General features: G+C 51.8%; 2 protein-coding genes across 5 annotated transcripts; one reads left to right on the forward strand and one right to left on the reverse strand.

The window, feature by feature from the left end:
- Nucleotides 1–185: 185 nt before the first annotated feature.
- Nucleotides 186–6,287, reverse strand: SRPRA (SRP receptor subunit alpha). The gene is made up of 14 exons (XM_081114000.1): nucleotides 6,077–6,287; nucleotides 5,366–5,449; nucleotides 4,918–5,081; nucleotides 4,581–4,741; nucleotides 4,185–4,335; nucleotides 3,906–4,059; nucleotides 3,407–3,498; nucleotides 3,184–3,302; nucleotides 2,964–3,050; nucleotides 2,488–2,660; nucleotides 2,189–2,402; nucleotides 1,620–1,783; nucleotides 1,440–1,538; nucleotides 186–1,283 (listed from the first exon to the last, which is right to left on the reverse strand). The coding sequence occupies exons 1-14, from the start codon at nucleotides 6,191–6,193 to the stop codon at nucleotides 1,155–1,157; spliced, it is 1,908 nt and encodes a 635-aa protein (XP_080970126.1). The 5' UTR covers nucleotides 6,194–6,287; the 3' UTR covers nucleotides 186–1,154.
- Nucleotides 6,288–6,538: 251 nt separating this feature from the next.
- FOXRED1 (FAD dependent oxidoreductase domain containing 1) lies at nucleotides 6,539–15,637 on the forward strand. Of its 4 annotated transcripts, XM_081114009.1 has the most exons (11): nucleotides 6,539–6,664; nucleotides 8,981–9,189; nucleotides 10,073–10,183; nucleotides 10,433–10,551; nucleotides 11,577–11,671; nucleotides 11,946–12,047; nucleotides 13,088–13,164; nucleotides 13,328–13,488; nucleotides 13,845–13,974; nucleotides 14,183–14,287; nucleotides 14,480–15,637. In XM_081114009.1, exons 1-11 carry the CDS (start codon nucleotides 6,580–6,582, stop codon nucleotides 14,732–14,734), a joined length of 1,449 nt encoding a protein of 482 aa, XP_080970135.1. In that variant the 5' UTR covers nucleotides 6,539–6,579; the 3' UTR covers nucleotides 14,735–15,637. The 4 variants fall into 4 exon arrangements, with proteins under 4 accessions (XP_080970135.1, XP_080970136.1, XP_080970137.1 ...); XM_081114010.1 differs by lacking the exon at nucleotides 10,433–10,551 and having other exon boundaries at nucleotides 6,559–6,664; nucleotides 11,581–11,671; XM_081114011.1 differs by lacking the exons at nucleotides 6,539–6,664; nucleotides 10,433–10,551 and having other exon boundaries at nucleotides 7,743–9,189.
- The last annotated feature ends 7,913 nt before the right edge of the window (nucleotides 15,638–23,550 follow it).

Below are 23,550 nucleotides of genomic sequence, written 5' to 3' on the forward strand. Positions count from 1 at the left end.
AAGCCTACTTTTTGTCACTCAATTTTCAAGACCTGTTCCTTTCTGGGGGAGGGGTCTTCCTCCGGAGAGCCATTTCCCAGATTCCTCAGAGCATCCATTCCCACTGCTTCCCATACATAAACACTAGTTAGCGTGATGTGGGATTGTAGCTTTGAATCCTATATAAAGTAACTCCGAGACGAAAAGGCGATTTACTTATGAAATTTATTTTCTTATATATAAATTATGCATTTCTCTGGGCAGACAGCCTTCACCTTATTGCACTAAGCACGTCTGTAATACAAGCTACAGGACAAGTCTCAACAAGAGGTTTGTATTTAATGTAGCACTTGTCTACCAGGCACTGTAGAGAGGAGGCGGAGGAGCTAGGGTCCCTCGGGTGAAGAATGGGGAGGGGCACCGTGATACCTCCTGACAGGCAGTTTCCTCCCAGGAAGGGGAACATGCAAAGCTTACACCTGGGTTCTGGGCCTGGGGAAGAGCTGGAAGGCTGAGAAGCCCAAAGCAATACTGCAGCTCGCCCCCTTTTCTGAGGGATGAGGGAAGGGGGACTCACCTTTTGCTCACTGTAACAAATCCCTCTGGCCTTAGCCGACACTTTGAGGAAACAACGGGATGGGATCATCAGAATTAGCAGCAATTAAGGACAGGCTACACAATGCCACAGTGTGGTTGGTGGGTGTCACCCAGGCTCAGGGACCTGAAAGCTGTGTAGCCTAGGGAGAGGTGCCACTCAAGACCCAGAGCTGGTTCTGGAAGTCTCTTAATCTAACGGAGCTTCAAACTGCTTATGATGCTCAGATGTCCCCATGACAACACTAGCCAAGTTCTGGTGTTGGATCTCCTGACCATTGGTCAAAGCTGTAATGAGACCGAGAACATAGGCAGAGTGATGGGCAGGAAGGGTAGAACCACAGTGGTGGTGGGCGGGGGTGGCATGGGCAGTGGGCAGTGACTGGAACATGATTAGGCCCTCCTTGTAGACGGAGGCTAGATTGAACAGGGAGTGGGCTAGAGGAGCTGCACGCCAGGGCCTGCCCGCACTCTGCCTCTGCACTACACTGAAGACAAGTTGCTCACACTCTAATGCACATTCTTGATCCAGGAACAGGGGCTTTGGGGGAAGCGGTGATTTGGTTTTGGGCAAGAGCATGTTAAGCCTTCATGAGGGCAGCCACCACAGCCTTGGCGTTGAGACTGCGTAGGTCACAGTAGGTCTGGCCAGTGCCCACAAACACGATGGGTTTGCTTGTGATGTAGGTCATAGAAATAGCAGCTCCCACCTGAAGAGGAAAAAGGGGTACCCAGTCAACTCAAGGACCCTTCTTTGTACCCAGAGTAACAGGAAGCTTTGAGCTAATGCAGCCTCAGCTACCTTGTGGAAGAGCACCACTCCCTGCCCTCCCAGTCCCCCTATGTCCTGTGTCATTCATATTTACCTTGTCGTCAATGGTATCAAATTTGGTAAGGACAATGCCATCAATGAGCCGAGGGGTTTGAGCCATAGAATGGTCAGCCAAGGCTCTGTTGAACTTGACCTGGAAAGGAGAAATGGCATGTAAGTGTAAAATGCACCTTTCCACCTAAATCTGAGGCTGGAAAAAGAACCATGCCCTCACCAGCTGATCCACGGCCTCGTTGCCTACTAAGGCCTCGCCCACAAACAGCACCAAGTCAGGGGTGTTGACAGTAATGAGCTTGGCCAGGGCAGTCATCAGGGGGGCATTGTCTTGCATGCGACCAGCTGTGTCCACCAGCACGACATCAAAGCCCTGGTTCCGTGCTACAGAGAGAAAAGTGGTCAGCTCAGAACTCCTGGGTTGTCGCACTTATTTCCAGCGTCCTCTCAGAAAGTCCTAGCCTGGCTATGGGAAAGGTCTGTTTCCTTTCTCGGGCTCTGGATCCGGCTACAAGGTAGTGAGAAAAAAATCTGTACTTGGCCCTCCGCGCATAGTCAGGAAAAGGATGGCAGTGCCACAAAGGTGACCAATTAGAGGTTTCTTTGGTTGGGCCATACCAGCTTCGGTTGCAACTACACCCATTACCCAAAGCGGAGCATGGCAAGTCACAAGCCCTGACTTGTTACTGAGCATAAGTTGGTAGTCGGGTGACCCTGATCCTCAGGGTATTTTAAAGGAGCCCAAGGAAAGGGGCCCAGACCAGCTCCCACACTTTCTGTGCACCGTACCAAAGGCAATAGCTTCCATGGCGATGCCGGCAGCGTCTTTGCCGTAGCCCTTCTCAAACAACTGCACCATGGTGCGGCCACCGTGACTCTCCGGGGGGTGTAGGGCACTCAAGCGGCGTGTGTGCGTGCGCAGCTGCTCCACAGCCCCGGCACGAAATGTGTCACAGGCGGCGATGAGGACACGGAAGCCATTCTCTAGCAGCCAGAAGGAAATCTGCAAGAGGCAAAGCAGACTGTCACCTAGAACCACAGTTGCTGAGATAGTGAAGAAAGGTCAGACAGATGGGAACTGCACAGACCTTGGCAAGATTGGTGGACTTCCCCACTCCGTTAACCCCACAGAAGGTGACCACGTAAGGGCGCTGATGACGCTGGGCATCCATGATGTCCCGGAGCATGTCCACACGACGCTGTGGCTGCAGGATCTGTACCAGGGACTCTTGCAGAGCTTGCTTTACTGTGGAAGTCACCGCTGAAAGGGAGGAGGCAGCGCACCCATGAATCCCAAGGATGTACTCCAAGATCGCCCAACACCTTTCTGCGCTAAGGGAACTAGGATCTGGATGCTACTAGGATCCTGCCCCAGGAATCCACACATCTGCTACTGTCCGAATAAACACTTCCCAAGTATTAACTCATTTAAACCTCTTAGTAACTCTTAAAGTCTAAGTCATGTAATAGAGGTTTAGAGCTTCAGAGATTTGCCAAAAGTCATGGAGGCCAACGCACTGGTATGCATAATGCCCTGCGCACACTGGTTGAGGCCGATACTTACTGCTGAATGTCCCCATCACCTTCCCTTCCAACTTGTTGGCCACGGATTCACAGAGTTGGACTGCAATGTCTGCTGCGACATTCTTAGCTGAGGAGAGGGGAACGGTGTGTGAGTGTCAAGTCAGGTCACCAACTCTTACGGTATAGCTAGGAAACTAGATGGTTCTACCCTCCACCATCCCTACCCCATAAACACAAGCCCGCCTGTTCCTAGAACTTACCAATGAGATGATCACGCATCTTGTCCAGCACAGATTCCATGTCTTCACGACTCAAGCTCTTGGAACCCACAAGGCCCTTCAGCATCCCAAACATGCCACCCAGAGTCCCCTTGGCAGCACTGCAGGCACAGGAGATTACGGGTACACACAAAGCCAGTGGGCAGGAGTCAAACCTCATCCGCTGTGGAGCCACACACACCCTGCACCCCCTGAATTTCCCTACCTAGGTTTGGTAGGGTTTTGAGCAGCCCCTTCATCATCGGAGCTGCTGCAGTCCAGATCCTGAAGCTGCCCCCCAGGCCCAGTCCCTCGAATCTGCAGGGTTTGGGGAAAGGAAGGAGAGAGGATTAGGAATTCTAAAGGTCCTGAAGGGGAAAAACCCAGGATTCACCCTGTCTACACTGCTCAGTCCCTCGGATTTGGGGGGAGACGCACCTCCTCACTCAAAGAAATCCAAGGTACTGCCCTCTCCTCTCTACTTCCCATTTACTTATTTTTCTAAACTTTTATTTTAGAGGAAGAGAGAGGGATAGGAAAATGGAAACATCAATGAGTGAGGAACATCATCGGCTGCCTCCTGCACACCCCCTATGGGGCTCGAGCCTACAACCCAGGCACATGCCCTGACTGGGAATCAAACCGCTCAACCGCTGAGCCACACCAGCCGGGCCCTCCCATTCCGTTAAATGGTAACCTTCACTCAGGCCCCCGTTGGCTCTCACCAAGTTGATGTCCTCAGGCGGGGCAACCTCTGGGGCCCCATTGGTGGTAGGAGCGCTATAATCCAGGTCTTCCTTGTTAGCACAGCCACCCAGCGCCCACACCCGTGGCGCCTTTTTGCCCTTCTCCTTTGGAGCATCTGACTTCGTGGACTTGCTGAAAGGGTTACGGCACAGGGTTATGGTGGAGAAGCAGGAGAGGAAACATCCCTCCAAAATCCAGAGACAAAAACCCCCTTGCCCCCAACACAGCTAGATTATGGCAAAGGTCAGAATGCTCACCTGGACTTGTCTGCAGCCTTCCCATGTTTCTGAATGAACTCCTCTCGCTTCCTCCGGATCAGCTCCTCTTTGGAAAGTTCTACCCCATTGTCAGCCCCCACTGACTTTTCTGCAGAGGCTGTTTTGCTGGCAGTCAAGGGGACATCAAAACCTGTTAGGAGAAAACTCACTGGAGAAAAAGGACCAGATTCCAACAAAATAGACAATAGGGGGGAATTTCCTTAAACAAAAAACTAGGAGCAAACATTCTGGGGCTCACAAGGACTGGGAAGGACAGCGAGGGCGGGGGGCATTAGAGTGAGGGAGACGGGCAATGACAGGGGACGGAGGACCACTTCAGTACTTGGGGCCACGTTAACCTTTCATGCCCCGTATGTCCAAGGGGCGCACACCAACCTTCCTTCTTGGCCCCCTTGTTTTTTTTATTCTTTGCTTTTTCCTTGGGCTTTTCACCCCGGGTCTCAATCATGGATCTCACAGGCTTCTTGGCCTTTTCAGAATCTTCAAATTTCTTCATGGTGGTTGGAGCCCGGACCTTACTGCTCTCCTCCGCTTCGCTAAAGCGAGAGAGAACGGCTCAGGGCCAGAGAAAGGGTCCTCACACCGAGAGGATCATTGAGGACGGGGCAGCACATCTGGAAGCATCTTTCAATGAACACTCGGCTGATCGGGCTCGGGAAGGGAGGGAGCTCCGCAAGCCATGGAAATGGACTGGGGGGGGGGGGCCTCTCACCGGAGGAGCCGCAGAAAGTCATTCTGGAAATCGAAAGTGCCATTCAACAGACTTAGAGCGCTTTGCTGTTGGATCTCCGTGCGGTACTTGTCCCGAAAGAGCCGGTGCACGTCATCTATCAACTTGTCGACATATGTCAGCGTTAGGATCTTCTGAAAACCAACCTGTTTCGGGGAAGAAACAGAACCAGCAGATCCGCTTACAGGCCATCCCGGAGCGGAGGGACGCCAAGTCAGCCCGGGGCCTCCAGATTGGCTAAGCCGCCTGGCAGGTGTCCCTGACCCGAGGGGCAGCCAAGCTCCCGGACTGAGCCCCAGAGTCTCTTCCCTCCCCCCCTCCCTCTCTGTCTTCTCATATAACACCATCTGCTGTGAACCGGGGTTCCCTTCTCTCAATAGTCAGGGCTGTGTTGAGAAGGCACCGGTCCCTCCGAGATGCCACCACTCACCACAAACACCAGCTCAAACTGGTTGTCCAGTTTATACTTGAGCGTGAGGGCTTCATGGGTGAAGGAGTTGTTGCCGCCCCTTTCCTGGAAAGAGAGGATGTCTCCGAGTTCAGACTATTCCCCAGAAAACCCAGTCTCGGGCCCCTCAACGACCACCTTTGGGAAAGAACCGAACATTCCCCCCAGTGTCAGACCTGCCCCAGGACACGAGGATGCTGGGGCACCGCCTGTGACATCCCACCGGGGAGAAAAGGAGGTACCGTGGGGTGGGGGTGGGGGTGGGGGGCAGAGTGAGACAGTGACACGACACCTGGGAGCCCGAGGGAAGTAGTCGTCATAGAAACAGGTCTACTAGCAGGTGTACACTGTCAACAGATTTAAAGGTGTTTCTCCCATCCCTCATCTCACCCATCCTTCGGAACAAGAGAAAACCAAGCTGCCAGGAGCGCACGGAGGGAACGATGGTTAGTCTGAAGAGGCGCCTAATCCAGCTGGGGTCCCCGAAAGCGCAGGGGGAGGGGGCGCCGCAAAGTTGCAGGACGGTCCGCCGCGGGCGGGAGAAAGAAGTGGAGCCCCGGCTACCGGCGAGCGGCCAGTCCCGGGGCGGACAGGGCGGGAGCGAGGCGCGGGGCCGGTCGAGGGAGACGATGGGTCGGATCGGGGGGTGGTGGGGGGAACGAACCCGGAGTCCTGACCCCGCGGGGGCGGTACCTGCAGCAGCACGGAGCGAATCAACGCGTTGACGGGCCCGGTGCAGGAGTCGCTCACGCCCTGGAAGCACCAGAGCACGAGCCCGCCCTTCGAGAAAATGGTGAAGAAGTCGAGCATGGCGGCAGCGGGAAAGGAGCCCGGCCGGCGCCGGGAGCTGAGGCCACGATCGCCCCGACTTCCTGCTGCGCCAAGCGCGGGACACGTCACACCAGCGGCCCGGAAACCAGCTCGGCCGCACTTCCGCTCAGAGCTCGGGGATCCCCACCCGCCCGCACTGGAAGGCGCGCAGCGATGACGTAGAGCAGGAGGGCCGGGGCGGGGATGGGCGGGGCTCTTGGGAGGTCACGAGGAGCCTGGAGGCCTATAGCGCGGGGAGGCGGGGCCCAAGGGGGCCGCTGGCCAATGGGTGAGCTTGTCTGAATGGCCGGCGGCGCGGAGCAATGACGTTTTGGGGGCGGTGCCAGGTTTAAGGGTCGCGCTCAGTGGCCGCGCTCGCCAGGACCATGTTTCGAGGGGCGCTATGGCTCTTGGCAGGTCGAGGCTGTGTGGGCCGGGGGCTAAGCACACGCAGTGGAGGCTCGACTCCGGGTAAAGTTGAGGACACCGGAGGGTGTCGTGGTTCCGGGGTACCCCCAGTCTCCGGCTGTGTGACCTTCAGGACTTTGGACCCCGGCTCAGGCTGGGAAGACAGACAGTGGGTCAGCTGTGAGAAGGGGCTAAGCTTGCCCCCTGGAGCTTGTGAGGCCAGGACAGGTGTGCGGGTCCCCGGGTTGCCCTTCTCGGGTGACAGATCGTAGACCTCAGCTCAGCACCGGCATAGACCAGGCTGAGCCACGGCTGCACGACTGTGCACTAAGTCCTGCGCGCGTGCTGCAGGCGGTGCTCAGGGCTGCGGCCCGTGCTAGAGGGAAGAAGAGGATTCACTGTGTGTCCTGGGGGTGCCGGAAGTGCAGCCGGAGAGGGGAGACTTTCTAGACCAGCGGTTCTCAACCTGTGGGTCGCGACCCCTTTTGGCGAACGACCCTTTCACAGCGGTCGCCTAAGACCATCGAAAAACACATCTATAATCACATACTGTTTCTGTGATTCATCACTATGCTTTAATTATGTTCCATTTGTAACCATGAAAATACATCCTGCCTATCAGATATTTACATGACGATTCATAACAGTAGCAAAATTCCAGTTATGAAGTAGCAACGAAAATAATGTTATGGTTGGGGGTCACCACAACAGGAGGAACTGTATGAAAGGGTCGCGGCATTAGGAAGGTTGAGAACCACTATTCTAGACCAAGACTGGGTCGTCTCCAGCTAGTGTCATGGTAGACCTACATGGAGCAGGTGGCTACCGAGATCAGCCCTGAAGGATGATTACTGGTTCTGGGAAGGTGTGTGTTCCAGGTTCTGGAAAACTGGGCAAAGGTTAGGAGGAGAAAAATATTATTCCCGTGCAAGGAACTAGCCAAAGCCATCTAAACAGTTTGAATAGTAGTCGGAAATGTGTGGGAAGGGAAGCCCAGATCAAAGAAAGATTCTAATGCTGCTGAACGTTGTATTGGAAACAGTGAGAAGACTTGGAGATTTGTGGGTTAGGTGTTCATGATAAAGGATTCATTTATTCAAGATATTTATTGAGCACTTAGGATGTGCCAGGTACTCTGCTAGGCTGGAGATTGGGTGGTGAAGAAGGTACACATAGCACAGTATGAAGCTATCTCTAATAAACTCAAAGTTGCAAATGTGTTGCGTGCTGCATAAGAGGTTCACAGGGCTGTGAGATAATGTGGCAGGAGAATTCAACATAGTCTAGGGCAGCGGTCGCCAACCTTTCGGACCTCACGTACCACCAGTGGTCCACGGACCACCCGTTGGCGACCGCTGGTCTAGGGGGTCAGGAAAGGCTTCCCTGAGAATATGTTAACTGAGCTGAGACCTAAGGGGAGCAGAGTTAACTCGGCAAAGTGGACCCAGAGTTTCAAAACAGAGAGAACGCTTGTGTAGGTTCCCTGTGATGGGAGGAAGTAAGATGTCATCAAGGAAACGGGCTGGGAGTGCGGGGAGAGGAGAAGGACAAGGCGAGCAGGAGCCAGATTGTGCGTTGTCTCCCTGGGAATGTTTCTGGATTCTGGACTTTTATCCTTAGAGCAATGAAAAGCCATTGGAGGGTTTTAAGCAAGAGGGGGTGTGATTCAATTCGTGTTCAGACAAGGTCAGTCAGGGTACGATGTAGAAAAGAACTGGAGGAGGGTGACAAGAGGGGAATTAGTGGGAACAGTTAAGAGGCTTTTGCATTAGTCCAGGTGAGAGATGGTGGTGGTTCAGTCTAGGGCAGTGGTGGCAGAGATAGAAAAAAAAGGGGACAGATTGGGGAGATGTTTAGGAGGCAAAGTCATCGGAACTTTGTAACATATAGGACATGAGTTTAAGTCTGCTGGTGGTGACGGATATCCAGGGTAAGGTGCCACTCAGAGGTGCCATGCTTCAGTGATTGCAGCTTGGAGTGTGCGGGGACCTCTTGGTCCAGGAGCCTGGGACATCCAAGTGGCGATGATAACGCAGTTGAGTATATGAGCCTCAGGCTCACCAGAAAGATAGGTGTGCACAGGAGACATATACGTGTAAGTCACCTATCCTAGGGAGAGAGTATAGACTGTTAATCTTAGGAGGTGGAATCTTGAGCAGGGCATGATGCATGAAAAGGAAGAGAGGCTGATGGCATGCAGAACCTATAGCAAAGCTGTGGCATACTGCTGGCTGCACATGGACCTTATGGGAGGGGCTGACAGTGGGGACTGCCAACTCAGTGTCAATGTAGCCCACCTTTTCCTGTGCCCATCTCCCAACCCCCTACCACCTGCAAAGGAAATGAATGGCTCTCTGTGACCATGACTGCCTCCCACAGACTGGACTGAAATTAAGAAGAAGATCCAGTCAGCTCTTCCTGGAGGGGCCTGGAATCCACTGTATGACACCAGCCACCTGCCCCCTGAACACTCGGATGTCGTGATTGTGGGGGGTGGGGTGCTTGGCCTGTCCGTGGCCTATTGGCTGAAGAGGTTGGAGAAGCCCCGAGGTGCCATCAAGGTGCTGGTGGTGGATCGGGACCACACGGTGAGGTCTGGGGTAGGGCAGAGTCATGAGTGGGGCTTGGACTCGGATTTTACTAAGGACTCTCGGGAGTCTGCAGGGCGGGGACTGAGCTTTGGACCTTATGGAGAATTAGTCCCAGGTTCATCCTCTTCCAATTAGGGGCCTTGGCAATAGGTTTTTGCCTTTGAAAGCACATTTCAGTGTTGCATCCTTTGAGATCTCACAGGTCTGGCCAAGAGAGCCTGCATTCAAGTTATAATTAATACAAACAGCTATCTCAGCCCCCTTTTTAGGTTCCATCACGGCTTACACTTAGCTGTTCCTGTTACCACTGCCAGCCAGCCACGAATCTCTTTTTTTTTTTCCTTTAAATATATTTTTATTGATTTCAGACAGGAAGGGAGAGAGAAACATCAATGAGAGAGAATCATTGATCGGCCTCCTGCTCGCCCCCCCCCCCCGCCCCCACCAGGGATTGAGCCCACAACCTAGGCATGTGCCCTTGATTGGAATCGAACCTGGGACCTCTCAGTCTGCAGGCCAGCGCTCTATCCACTGAGCCAACCCAGCCAGAGCCCAACCACGAATCTTGCTGCTTTGGCCATATCCCTCTATTTTCCAATTAGAAGATCAAAAGTCCTGTCCTTGGACATCTGGGCCATTAACATTTTGCCTGTCCCTTTGTTGGTGACTGACTCTGTTTGCTGTGCACATCTGCTAATGAGGACTTTTATAACCATTGTCCTCTCTGGGCTGCTGGGTTTATCCATGCAGCTCCCCCTAGATCCTAAACCTGCAAGAACTCCCCTTTAACTCAGGGTTCACGGCTCACAGAACCCATGACAGTCTCTGCTCCTGTGTAGCAGGGCGCTGCTCCACCTCAGCCTCCCTTGTCTTCCCACAGTATTCCCGGGCCTCTACCGGGCTCTCCGTGGGCGGGATCCGCCAGCAGTTCTCGCTGCCTGAGAACATCCAGCTCTCCCGCTTTTCACTGGACTTCCTGCGGAACATCAATGTACGTGCAGTGAGATTTGGGGGTTGGGGTGGTGTCCCCTCCTTTAGCCCAGAGAGAGGAGGGCAAACAAGAAGCAGGAGCAGTCGGGCAAGTAGGAACCGGAGCCCTGGTTTTCTTCCCAGTGTGGTGCCTACGGGAGGCTTGTATCTGGGTGAGGGCCCTGAGCCCCGAGGTTGTAAGTGAGGAGCCAGGAGCGCTCTCCATCCCTTCTCTAAACCAGCTTCTCTGAGGAGCTTTCTTTGCACATAGGAGTACCTGGCGGTAGTCGATGACCCTCCCCTGGACGTCCAGTTCAACCCCTCAGGGTACCTTTTGCTGGCCTCAGAAAAGGGCGCTGCAGTCATGGAGAACAACGTGAAAGTGCAGAGGTGGGTGCTGGGCACGGCCTCGGAGTCGCCTCCCAGCCACGTGCAGGCAGTAAGCCCTAAGCCAAATCCAGGCTGGGACGACGGAGCTGATGAGACAGGCCCACCGCCCCTTGGGAACTCAGTCGGGAAAGGCAGGCATGTGCAGAACTTCAAGGCCCTGTGCTAGGGCTGTGATATAGACAAAGTGCTGCTGGTGGGCCCTGCATTGCCAGATAAGAACCATCTAGGACACGCCCCAGAACTGATAAATCAGAGTCTCTAGGGAGGGGCCCAGGAATCTGCAGGCATTTCCTGTAAGAGCCAGATAGTAAGTATTTTAGGCTTTGCTGCCCATACAGTCTCTATTGCCATCACTCAACTTGCAATCAAAGCACAAAAGCAGCGCTAAAAAAAAAAAAAAAAAAAGCATGAGTGTGGCTCAGGGACAGAAATAGCCTGCAGGCCGGATATGGCAGCCCTGCCCTCCGTGATAACTATGGTCAGTCAAGAGCAGGAACCGCCAACAGACAGGTCTCCAAGTCTCACACGTGACATCAGGTAATGTCCTGACTGCTTCACAGATAATAGCTCAATTTGATCAGAACATCCCCATTTCACATGTGGGGAGATCGAAGTGGTGGCTGGGAGTGAAACCAGGCATTCTGGCTGAGGGGTGTGTTCTCTGAGCACCGCGTTGCAGCCTTTGGGTGCTCAAGGAACAGAACCCCAGAGGAGGTGGCTGTGCTCGCGGGTGCGATTGTCCCAGGAGGCGGGCAGGAGGCTGTCCCAGGTAGAGCGGAGGGAACAGCGACTCACCCTGTTGTGAAAGGACGGCAAGGGATTCAGGCTGTGCAGCCAACGGACACTAGGGTGTGGGAAAGGAAGAAGGGGTCAGATGCTGGAGAGCCGAGGAGGCTTGTCCCCCATCCATTCAGCAAGGACAGAAGGGGCATGAATGAGGCCGAATCCCCGCTTGTGAAGCTGGGTCTGTCCTGCTCCCTCTGCACGCTCATCCTCACACACACAGGCACACGTGTTTCTCTCAGGCAGGAAGGAGCCAAAGTGTGTCTGATGTCCCCGGAGCAGCTGCAGAACAAGTTTCCCTGGATTAACACGGACGGAGTGGCCTTGGCGTCTTACGGTGAGGCGTGCTCCCAGAGGGCATCGGGCTTTGGGCACCTCGGGTGGGAAGCCCCAGCACCCTGCAGCCACGTCACTGAGCAGCGCCTCCCTCTGGCCAGCAGGCCCTCCCACCCCAGGCCATGCCAGCTCTGTTCTTCCGCAGGATTTGACTCGGTGCGGTGGGTCAGCTTGACTTTTCCCCAGCGTATGAGCCCAAAGAAGAGTAGGGGGGTGCGGGAAACAAGGAGAGGAGGGCTCTCGTCCCTCTTCATCCTCCTCTTTTTCCCTCACAGGGTTGGAGGGTGAAGGTTGGTTTGACCCCTGGTGTCTGCTCCAGGGGCTTCGGCGAAAGATCCAGTCCCTGGGGGTCCTTTTCTGCCAGGGAGAGGTGACACGTGAGTCTGCCCCCCTTGCCCACTGCTCATATCCTTTGCCATCCAGGGCGCAGGCCTAGACTGTGTCTTTTTTTTTTTTTTAATTGTTTTACTGCTTAAAGTATTACAAAGAGTATTACATATGTCTCCTTTGTTTTCCCCGCCCTTGACAATCCCCTGGCCTCCCCTACCCCCCAGTGTCTTATGTCCATTGGTTATGCTTATATGCATGCATACAAGTCCTTCGGTTGATCTCTAACCGCCCCCTCCTGCCCCCGAGCCCTCCCCGGCCTTCCCGATGTAGTTTGATAGAGCGTAGACCAGCCATGAGCAAACTACGGCCCGTTTGAAATGAATAAAACTAAAAAAAAAAAAGACCGTACCCCTTTATGTAATGATGTTTACTTTGAATTTATATTAGTTCACACAAACACTCCATCCATGCTTTTGTTCCGGCCCTCCGGTCCAGTTTAAGAACCCATTGTGGCCCTCGAGTCAAAAAGTTTGCCCACCCCTGGCCTAGACCATGTCTTATCTTCACTCACAAGGGTTGGTGGGGGAAGGGGCTTCTCCCCTGAGGGCTGGCCCTGGGCATCCTGACTCCAGCTGCTGACTAGGCTGCTTCCGCCTCGTGATTGGCTAGAACAGTGATGGCGAACCTTTTGAGCTCGGCGTGTCAGCATTTTGAAAAACCCTAACTTAACTCTGGTGCCGTGTCACATATAGAAATTTTTTGATCTTTGCAACCATAGTAAAACAAAGACTTATATTTTTGATATTTATTTTATATATTTAAATGCCATTTAACAAAGAAAAATCAACCAAAAAAATGAGTTCGCGTGTCACCTCTGACACGTGTGTCATAGATTCGCCATCACTGGGCTAGAAGGTTTCAGTGCTCTCCTGCCCTGAGTGCGGCCAGGTTCATCCCCGTTACCCTGTTGGCTGCAGGGTCTGGGAAAGCGTCCAGCCTTCCAGTTCCTTTCCCTAGGACACCGGGACCCCCCATCTCCTTCCTCTCCAAGGCCTCGAGGGCTTCTTTCATTTTCTTTCTCCTGCAGGTTTCAGCACGTCATCTAGCCGCATGCAGACCAGCAGTGGGAAAGAGGTGACTTTGAAGAGGATCCATGAAGTCCATGTAAGTTCCCAGCCTGCGTAACTTCCTCACCAGCGCGGAGGGAGGGAGGAGAACAGTAATGGCTGTCACTTGGAACTTCTACCCACTTCCAGGAAGAAAATTTCCTCTCATGGTGGCCAGCGTATGGGCCAGGCCCTGCCTCCCTCCCCCTCTGTGCCTGCAGGTGAAGATGGACCACAGCCTGGAATACCAGCCTGTGGAATGTGCCCTCGTGATCAATGCCGCCGGGGCCTGGTCTGGGCAAGTAGCAGAGTTGGCTGGTATTGGGAAGGGGCCACCTGGCACCCTGGAGGGCACCAAGCTACCTGTGGAGCCGAGGAAAAGGTGACTTCCCCCAGGGCAGCTGAGGAGGTTGGTGAGAGGAGGAGAGAAGCAATATAAAAGGTTATTAAACCTGGCCAGCGTGGTTCAGTGGTTGAGTGTCAACCTATGAACCAGGAGGTCACGGTTCGATTCCTGATCAGGGCACATGCCCGGGTTTCGGGTTCGATCCCCAGGGTGGGGTGTGTAGGAGGCAGCCTGTCAATGATTCTCTCATTGATGTTTCCATTTCTTTCCCTCCCCCTCCCTCTCTGAAGTCAATAAAAATAAAGTTTAAAAAAAGAAAAAACGGTTGTTCAGTGGGAGGAGGGAAGAGTTGCTATTCCCGCCACTTCCTAACCCACCTGGTTATATGGCAGGTACGTGTACTTCTGGCACTGCCCCGAGGGACCAGGCCTGGAGACTCCGTTCATGGCAGACACCAGTGGAGCCTATTTCCGCCGGGAAGGATTAGGCCACAACTACTTGGGTGGCTGCAGCCCCACCGAGGTGAGCTAAATGGGGTCGGTGCTTGGGAGGGGATAGCCCAGTGGTCATTAAAGCGTCAGGCTCTGGGGAGGGCCAGTGCTGTTACTGATGTGGCAGCGCTTTCAGGTTTCGATTGGGATCTCGTCCCCAGCCCCCACCCACCCAGGGGGTTGACTAAAGAGGTCAGTGAGCTCTGGCTCTGTCCTTGTGTCCCCACCTCTCACCCCAGGAGGAGGAACCAGACCCGGGGAACCTGGAAGTGGACCATGATTTCTTCCAGGACAAGGTGTGGCCCCATTTGGCCCACCGAGTACCAGCTTTTCAGAGCCTGAAGGTAACTGGGAGACATGACATTGGAGCATCTCGGGCCCATCTGTCTACTTCACAACTGCTAAGGGCTCTGCGGGTCTAAGGACCCATGCTGTCAACCCCTTCGGCAGTGGTGGAGGGTGCTGAGGCCTGACCAGGAGGCGGGTGGCTGCCCTGGCGGCCTTCCAGAGAACCCCAACGTCTTGTGCACCTGCAGGTTCGGAGCGCTTGGGCCGGCTATTACGACTACAACACCTTTGACCAGAACGGCGTGGTGGGCCCCCACCCCCTGGTCGTCAACATGTACTTTGCCACAGGCTTCAGTGGCCATGGGCTCCAGCAGGCCCCCGCCGTGGGCCGAGCTGTGGCCGAGATGGTGCTAAAGGGCGAGTTCCAGACCATCGACCTGAGCTCCCTCCTCTTCAGCCGCTTTTACTTGGGAGAGAAGGTCGAAGAGCGCAACATCATCTGAGCCTGTAAGCTCTTCGCTGGCCCCACTTCCCCATCTGTCACCCCTGGTCAAATCCTGGCCCATGTTCACGTCCTCCTCCCCAGCATCATGCCAAGAGCTCCTCCACCCTCCTCTCACTCAGGTGATTCTGTCCCCATGTGGCCGGGCAGGTGGGCAGGCTGCAGGCTCTGAGGTTCTGCGCCTGAGGCCCAGGCTGACAGAATGGGGGAGCAGGACCCTGGGACTGATCCCTGCCCCAGGCTGATGCTGCCCACCAAGGCGATCCAGCTGGACAGCACGGCTCAGTGGTCCTGAGCACCAGGCCCAGGGCTGGCTCCCTCCTGGCACCAACCAGAAAGATCACTGCTGCCCCTCTTCGCAGAGCCCAGGCAGGGAGCATTCCGGTGCAGCTGGCCCCAATTTATTATCAATCAATAAATGTGATGAACTCCTTCCTGTCAGTTTTCTGTCCCTTCCTCTCTTCACCCCATGGCAGGTGCCTTTGAAGTGCCCGCTAGCCTTTGACCACAGGTTGGGAGAAGCACAGCCTCCCCGTCTTCCCAGGAGTGTTCTTTTTTTAAAATCCTCACCCGAGGATATTTTCCCGTTGCTTTTTAGACATAGTGGAAGAGAGCGAAGACGGACAGAGATATCAATGTGAGAGAAACACATCAATTGGTTGCCTCCTGCACACACCCGGACCAGGGCCCTGAGGGGGAGGAGCCTGCAATCGAGGTATGTGCCGGTGACCAGAATCAAACCGGAATGCTTCGATTCGCAGGCTGACACTCTAGCCCAGGGGTGGGCAAACTTTTTGACTCGAGGGCCACAGTGGGTTCTTAAACTGGACCGGAGGGCCGGAACAAAAGCATGGATGGAGTGTTTGTGTGAACTAATATAAATTCAAAGTAAACATCATTACATAAAAGGGTACGGTCTTTTTTTTTTTTTTAGTTTTATTCATTTCAAACGGGCCGGATCCAGCCCGCGGGCTGTAGTTTGCCCACGGCTGCTCTAGCCACTGAGCCAAACCAGCTAGGGCCCCAGGAGCATTCTTAAATCCTCCTTGGCAAGCTAGTGCCTCCTTTTCCCACCTTCCTGCAGGGGTGTGGTTGTAGAGGGAAGGGACGTGTTCATTCCTCTGCAGTATTTATTCAGCTCCAACTGTTGGCTGGGTCTAGGGCAGTGATGGCGAACCTATGACACGCGTGTCAGAGGTGACACGTGAACTCATTTTTTTTGGTTGATTTTTCTTTGTTAAATGGCATTTAAATATATAAAATAAATATCAAAAATATAAGTCTTTGTTTTACTATGGTTGCAAAGATCAAAAAATTTCTATATGTGACACTGCACCAGAGTTAAGTTAGGGTTTTTCAAAATGCTGACACGCCGAGCTCAAAAGGTTCGCCATCACTAGTCTAGAGCTACCTATTCGAGATACACCAGCAGGCAAACCTAAAAGTTGAGCAGCTTCACAAAGTGAATGCAGGGGGGAGTGGGAAGGGGGGTGGTTCCAGGCTGATGGAAAACCATATACAGAGGCCTGGGCCCAAGAATTAGCAAGATTCCAGGGCTGCCTGGATCATGATTTGTCCTAACAGGATCATGGGGTAAAAGAAGAGATGCGTCTGGGCCCGGGGCTGAGGAGCCGTGCTGCGGAGCTCTGTCCTTCTGTGGGCAGGGGACACTGCAGGGTTTTCAATAGGGAAACCACATGATCCGATTTTCCTTTTAGAAAAAGCATCCTGCCCACCCTGATGTCAAAGCAAGAGGCCAGGTGGAAGGCTGCTATTACAGCCCACACCCCAGGAGCAGCTGTGGTCCATCCACGAAGCTACAGTAGCAACAAGAAAGTGGGTCAAGTAAGGCTCCCTTCTCTGCACTGGACAGCTGGGTGGGTGTCATGCCTTTCATGGAGATGAGGAAGGCCAGGGAGGAGTTGCAAGGGGCAAAAATTTAGGGGCCCATAGGGCACCCGTAGAGATGTCCGTCAGGGTTGAATGTATTGTGGCCTCAGATGGTCTGGGCTGAGGTAGAGATGTGGACCCCATGGGAGAGGATGGTATCAGCACAGGATGTGAGAAAAGTAGGGGACCAAGGGTTGAGCCACAGAAGAGGCCGCTGAGGAGGTGGCCAGAGGCAGAAGAAAAGCCAGGAGGGTGAGGGGTCCAGCAGAGGAGGGATGGTCAACGGTGTAAATGCAGGTGGGGGCTGGATGCAGCCCAAGTAGTAGGTCAGGGGACCTTGGAGAGCCGTTGAGGAGGAGGTGCACCTCGGGGTCTGAGGTGTGGGCCGCTGTTCAGAAGGGAGAAGTGAGTGGGAGTAGTGACAGCTAGTACAGTGCCCTCACCCCCAGTGTCCTTTGGAGAGAAGAATGAAGCAAATGATGGCGGTGGGTCTCACGGATCACCTGGGTGAGGGAGGGAGGAGAGGACAGATGTGCTGCCAGTGAGGAACATGAGAAGCGCCTGTGGGTGAGGGGTCAAGAGCCAGGAAGAGGAAGGGCCACCCAAGTTAGGACAAGAAGGAAATTGCCGGGGGCGTGGGGCCAAGGAGGAACTTGCCAGGGGCATGGGGACAAGGAGGAACTTGCCAGGGGTGTGGGGATAGGGGCCATCAGGTCAAATCCGACACCCCTGTTAACCCCGGGAGGTAGGGTCCCTAGGTGTCCAGTGGGCACTCGCCCTTCAGGACAGACCCCCATCTATGGGTCAGAGGAAAAAGGCTCCGCACCAGCAGCTACTTCCTTGGAGAGGACAAATGAGCTTATTAAGGTTAGAGAACCCTCCGTCCTCCCGCCAGGCTGTGTTCAGGTGGCTGGGGGAGGACTGAGCTCATCACTGCGTCGGTCGGTCGGTCGGTGTCACTAGTAAACTGTGCGTGGGGTAGGGACTAAACCTTCCCCTCCGCGGGGCACCGAGCTATGGAGATGCCGGCGCAGTACTTGGCTCGGTGTTCACCTGGGTGCCTCTGGGCTCCCTTTGGAGCCCGAAGACGGTCCCCGGCCTCGGGGAATCCTCAGTCTGACGCGAGGGCTGCGCCGTGGGCGCACAAGCTCCGAATGGCACCGGTGCAGCGGGAATTGGGGGAGGGAGGGGGCGGGGAGGGGGAAGAAGGGCTTCCCTGCAAAAGCTACCCAGGTGCCTCTGCCCAGCAGCCGGGGCGCCGCCGGGCAGAGCTGGGGGGAGGAGGGCGGGCGCCGAGCGGCCCTCCTCCCCGAGGCCGCGGGGTCTCCCTGGTGGGCCCAGGGCTCATCGGCCAGCTGCTGCCCAAGTGGTGACCCCGTGGGCGCCCGCGAGCCCACCTGCCTCGGACCGCGGGGGCCCAGGGCGGGGCGCAGCCTGGCACTTCCGGGGGCGGGGCAGTGCCCTGGCCGCGCCTCACTTCCCCTCGGCCCAGCGGGCGGGCGCCGGGGCTCACACTGCACCGTCCATCGCGCGCACCGCCTGCACCGCAGCCCGCCCCGCGCAGGTGAGCGCCCGGAGCAGGTGCGGGGGACGGTGGGGAGGCCGCGGAGCAGGGCGGGGTCCAGGGAGGGAGGCGGCGTGGGTGGGCAGGACCCGCGTCCCGCCCTCTGCCCCGCGCGACCCAGCCCCGGGCAGGGCACACCTGCCGATCCAGCGCCTCCCTCCTTCCAGCCCCTCTACCCGCTGCCTCCGCACCCCGAGCGGGAGCGGCCGCGGCATGAAAAGGGCCTCCGGGCGGCTGTCACTCACCATCCGGTCGCCCAGAGGCTGGTCCAGGGAGCCCGCCCTGCTGGAGCCGGGGAGGCTGGCCTGGCCGGGCGGTGGCTTCTCCCTCTGGCCCCGCAGCCTCCCCCTCTGCTCTCCCCACGGCCTGTATGGCCGCGCTCCCGCAGGAACGTGGCTTAGGGCAGCGACCTGTCGGGCATTCCCTCCAGAGTCATTCAACCAAGGTCTGCCGTGGGCGGGGCACCGTGGAAAGTGCTAGCGACACCATTGCCCCTGACAGATTCCGCCCTCCTCCTGGAAATTAGAAACCAAAGCCCACCCTTAGGGAGGGGGAGCTCTGCAGCTCATCCAGGGGGCACCCAGGGTCCGGAATCACCCCCCCGTCCCAGGAAGTCGCGTCTAGTTGTTTTCCAAGCTTTTGAAAAATTGCCCAAGTCGTTAGCGTCCGTCTTACCCAGTTTCCACACTGAACTTTTCCTGTGCAACCTGCATCCAGAACAAATAAATAGTGCTCGCTCTCCAGAGGCCTCCCACACCCGCTTCCAGTCTCTGCTTCCGCCTGGCACCACCACTGACCTGCCTGCCAACCCCAGAAAGTAGTTTCACTTGCTTTTGAACTTTCGGTAACTGGAATCCCATGTCATGTCCTTTTTGTGCATGGCATGTGAGAGTCACCCACGCTTCCTGTGGCAGGGATCCGTGGCTTCTCACTGATGTGTAATGCTGCACCGTGCAGACAGACCGCAGTTTATTTCTACATGCCACCCGACGCTTGGATTGATGGACATGGGTTTTGGTTTTGGGGTCCCCCCCCCCGTTTGGGGTTATTGTAAATAGCGCTGCGAAGAATTCTTGTGTTTGTCTTTCGGTGTAAGCACTTACGCTGGGCTTGTTCCTAGAAGGAAGGTGCTGGGTGTGTGGTGTCAGCTTTCTCTATGGTGCCAAACAGTTTTTCAGTCTGCTCCCTCCAATTTACATGTCTCCCTGCATCGTGTGAGTTCCTCTTCCTCCACATCCCTGCCAGTACTTGCTATTGTCTCTCTTCCATAGAAGCCATTTTGCTCAGTGTGTGGGCAGTGGGGTTGCTTTGAGAGTGTTTTCGTTTTCTTAATATATTTTTATTGATTTCAAAGAGGAAGGGAGACTGGGAGAGAGAGCTAGAAACATCAATGAGGAGAGAGAATCATGGGTCGGCTGCCTCCTGCACGCCCCACACTGGGAATCGTGCCCCCCAACCCTGGCATGCGCTCTGACTGGGAATCGAACCGTGACCTGGTTCCTAGGTTGAGGCTCAACCACTGAGCTGCACCTGCCGGGCTGCACTGAGGTTTGAATTTGCATTTTACTGATGACTAATGCCTTCTGCATATTTTCATATGTCTGTTGGCCATTTGGAGGTCCATTTTGTGAAGTGTCTGTTCAATTCTTCCACCCATTTTTCTAATAGATTTTCTCTCTTTTTCTTACTAGTTTGTAAGAGTTCTTAAGTATTCTGAATGTGAGATATTTATTGGCTATGTAATTTTAAAATATCTTTTTTCTCTCAAAAGATTGCCTTTTCACTCTCGTAATAATGTCTTTTGATGAACAGAAGTTTTTCATTTTAATGCTGTCCAATTTATTGTTTTTCCCTATGGTATTATTTAAGTACAATTTGAAAAGATATTTTGCTTCTGGGGTAGGGGTGGAGCATGAAATGGGTGAAGGGGGTCAAAAGGTACAAACTTCTAATTATAAACTAAATAAATCATGAGGCTATAATGTATAGCTTGAGGATATAATGTACAATATAGTTAACAATACTGTATTATATATTTGAAAGTTGCTAAGAGAATAGACCTTAAAAGTTCTAATCACAAGAAAGCAAAATTGTAACTATGGTGATATAAGTAGACTTACTGTGACAGTCATTTCACAATATATGGATACATAAAGGGTATGTCAGAAAAAATATTGTTAAGAAAAACATCATAGATTTTACTGCCTATGTTTTCTTCTGGGAGTTTTATGTTTTCAAATCTTACAGATAAGTCTTTAATTCATTTTGAGTTTATTCTTGTGTATGGTGTAAGAATGTGGTTTAGTTTTATTTATTTTTTAAAATATATTTTATTGATTTTTACAGAGAGGAAGAGAGAGGAATAGAGAGTTAGAAACATCTATGAGAGAGAAACATCGATCAGCTGCCTCCTGCACACCTCCCACTGGGGATGTGCCCACAACCAAGGTACATGCCCTTGACTGGAATCGAACTTGGGACCTTTCAGTCCGCAGGCCGATGCTCTATCCACTGAGCCAAACTGGTTAAGGCTTAGTTTTATTTTTTATTTTTTTTAAAATATATTTTATTGATTTTTTTTTTTTTTTTTTTTACAGGGAGGAATGGAGAGAGATAGAGAGCTAGAAACATCGATGAGAGAGAAACATCGATCAGTTGCCTCCTGCACATCTCCTACTGGGCATATGCCCGCAACCCAGGTACATGCCCTTGACCGGAATCGAACCTGGGACCTTTCATTCCGCAGGCTGATGCTCTATCCACTGAGCCAAACCGGTTTTGGCTAGTTTTATTTTTTAAATGTATCTGTCCAATTTTCCCAGCACCATTTATTGAATAGACTGTCTTTACCCCATTGTATGTTCTTGCCTCTGTTGTCATATATTAATTGACCATATATGACATATTGACCATATATGACCATATAGGCATGGGGCTCTCTGTTCTGTTCCACTGATCTATGTGTCTGTTTGTATGCCAGTACCATGCTGTTTTCATTATTATACCTTGAAGTATAGTTTGGTATTAGACAGCATAATGCCTCCAACTTTGTTCTTCTTTCTCAAGATTGCTATTTGGAGTCTTTTGTGGTTCAATATAAGTTTTTTAGATTATTTATTATAGTTCTGTGAAAAATGCTATTGGTATTCTCATTGGAGTTGCATTGAATCTATTGATTGCTTTGGGTAGTATGGACATTTTGATGATGTTAATTCTCCCTATTCATGAACATGGTATATGCTTCTATTTATTTGTATCATCTTCAGTTTCTTTCTTTAGTGTCTTATAAGTTTTTGAGTAAAAGATTTTTACTGCCTTGATTAGACTTATTCCTAGGTATTGTATTTTATTTTATTTTTGATGGGAATGTTTTCTTAGTTTCTCTTTCTGTTAGTTCATTGTTGGTGTATAAAAATGCAACCAAATTCTGAGTATTTTGTATCCTGCTACTTTACTGAATCAGTTTATCAATACTAGTAGTTGTGGCATCTTAGGAGTTCTCTCTATCTAGTATCCTGTCACCTGCAAATAAAGGCCGTTTCATTTCTTCTTTTCCAATTTGGATACGTTTTATTTCTTTTTCTTATCTCATTGCTATGGCTAGGATGTCCAGTACTATGTTGAGTAAGAGTGGTAAAGGTGGACATCCCTGTGTACTTCCTAACCTTAAGTGAAACGCTTTTAGTTTTCCCCCATTGAGTATGCTGTTAGCTGTGGGTGTGTCATAGATGGCCTTTATTATGTTCAGGTATGTTCCGTTCCCACTTGGTTGAGAGTTTTTATCATACGTAGGTGCTGGATCTTGTGAAATTCTTCTTCTTCATCTATTGACATGATCATATGAATTTTATCCTTCATTTTGTTAATGTAGTGTAATATATTAATTGATATGCATCCCAAGAATGAATCCACTTGATCATGGTGTATGATATAAAAAATTGGGTTTATTGATTTTAGAGAGAAAGAGGAATGAGGAGGGAGAGAGAAACATCAACTTGTGGTATGATCTTTTTAATATATCGCTGAATTCAGTTTGCTAATATTTTGTTGAGGATTTCTGCGTCTGGAATATTGGCCTATAATTTTCTTTCTTGGCAGTGTCTTTATCTGGTTTTAGAATCAGGATAATGCTGGCCTCATAAAATGAAATTGGGAATCTTCCCTCCTCTTGAATTTTTTGGGATAGTTTAAAGAGGATAGGTGTTAATTCTTCTTTGAATGTTTGGTAAAATTCACCTGTGAAGCCATCCAGTCCAGGATTTTTTTTTTTGTGGGGGGGGGGAGGCGGGAGTTTACGACAACTGTTTAAATTTCATTGGTTGAAATCAGTCTGTTCAGATTTCCTGTTTCTTCTTGATTCAGTCTTTGAAGATTGTATGTTTCTGAGAATTTGTCCATTTCTCCCATATTATCCAGTTGTTGACATATAATATAATCCTTTGTATTTCTGGGGTGTCATTTCTGATTTTATTTGAGCGCTCGCTCTCTCTCTCTCTCTCTCTCTCTCTCTCTCCCCCCGTTAAAGATTTATTAATCTTGTTATCATGTTTATCTCTCCAACGAACCAACACTTGGTTTCATTTATCTTTTTTTGTTGTTGTTTCATTGAGCTTTTGTAATTTTTAATTTAGACTCGATTTCATTTGTTTCCACTCTGATCTTTATTATTTTCTTCCTTCTACTCACTTTGAAATTTGTTTTTGTTGTTTTTTTAAGTTCCTGTAGGTGTAAGGTTAGATTGTTTATTTGAAAATTTTCTTGTTTCTTGAGGTAGGCCTGTATTGCTATGAATTTCCCTCTTAGGACTGCTTTTGCAGTGTCCCATAGATTTTGGGTTGTTGTGTTATTTTCATTTGTCTCAAGGTGTCTTTTGATTTCTTTCTTGATCTCGTTGTTAACCAGTTCATTGTTTAGTAGCATGTTATTTAGCCTCAATGTTTCTGTGTTTCAGGTTTTTTCTTGTAATTAACTTGTGGTTTCATACTATTCTTGTTGGAGAAGATGCCTGATATGATTTCAGTCTTTTTAGATTTATTGAGACTTGTTTTGTCTCCTAACATCTGGTCTGTCCTGGAAAATGTTCCATGTGCACTTGGAAAGAGTGTATATTCTGCTTCTTCGTGGTGAAATGTTCTGAAAATATCAATTAAACTCATCTGGTGTAATGTGTCATTTAAGGTCTCAGTGTCCTTGTTGATTTTCTGTCTGGAAGATCTACCCATTGATGTCGATGTGGTGTTGAAATCCCCTACTGTGACTCTATTACTGTCAATCTCTCCCTTTAAGTCTATCAAGATTTGCTTTGTATATTTAGATGCTCCTATGTTGGGTACATAAAATATCTTCTTCTCTGCTTAGAAACT

The sequence above is a fragment of the Myotis nattereri genome (assembly GCF_964212035.1).
Source record: "Myotis nattereri genome assembly, chromosome: 19".
Taxonomy (NCBI): domain Eukaryota; kingdom Metazoa; phylum Chordata; class Mammalia; order Chiroptera; family Vespertilionidae; genus Myotis; species Myotis nattereri.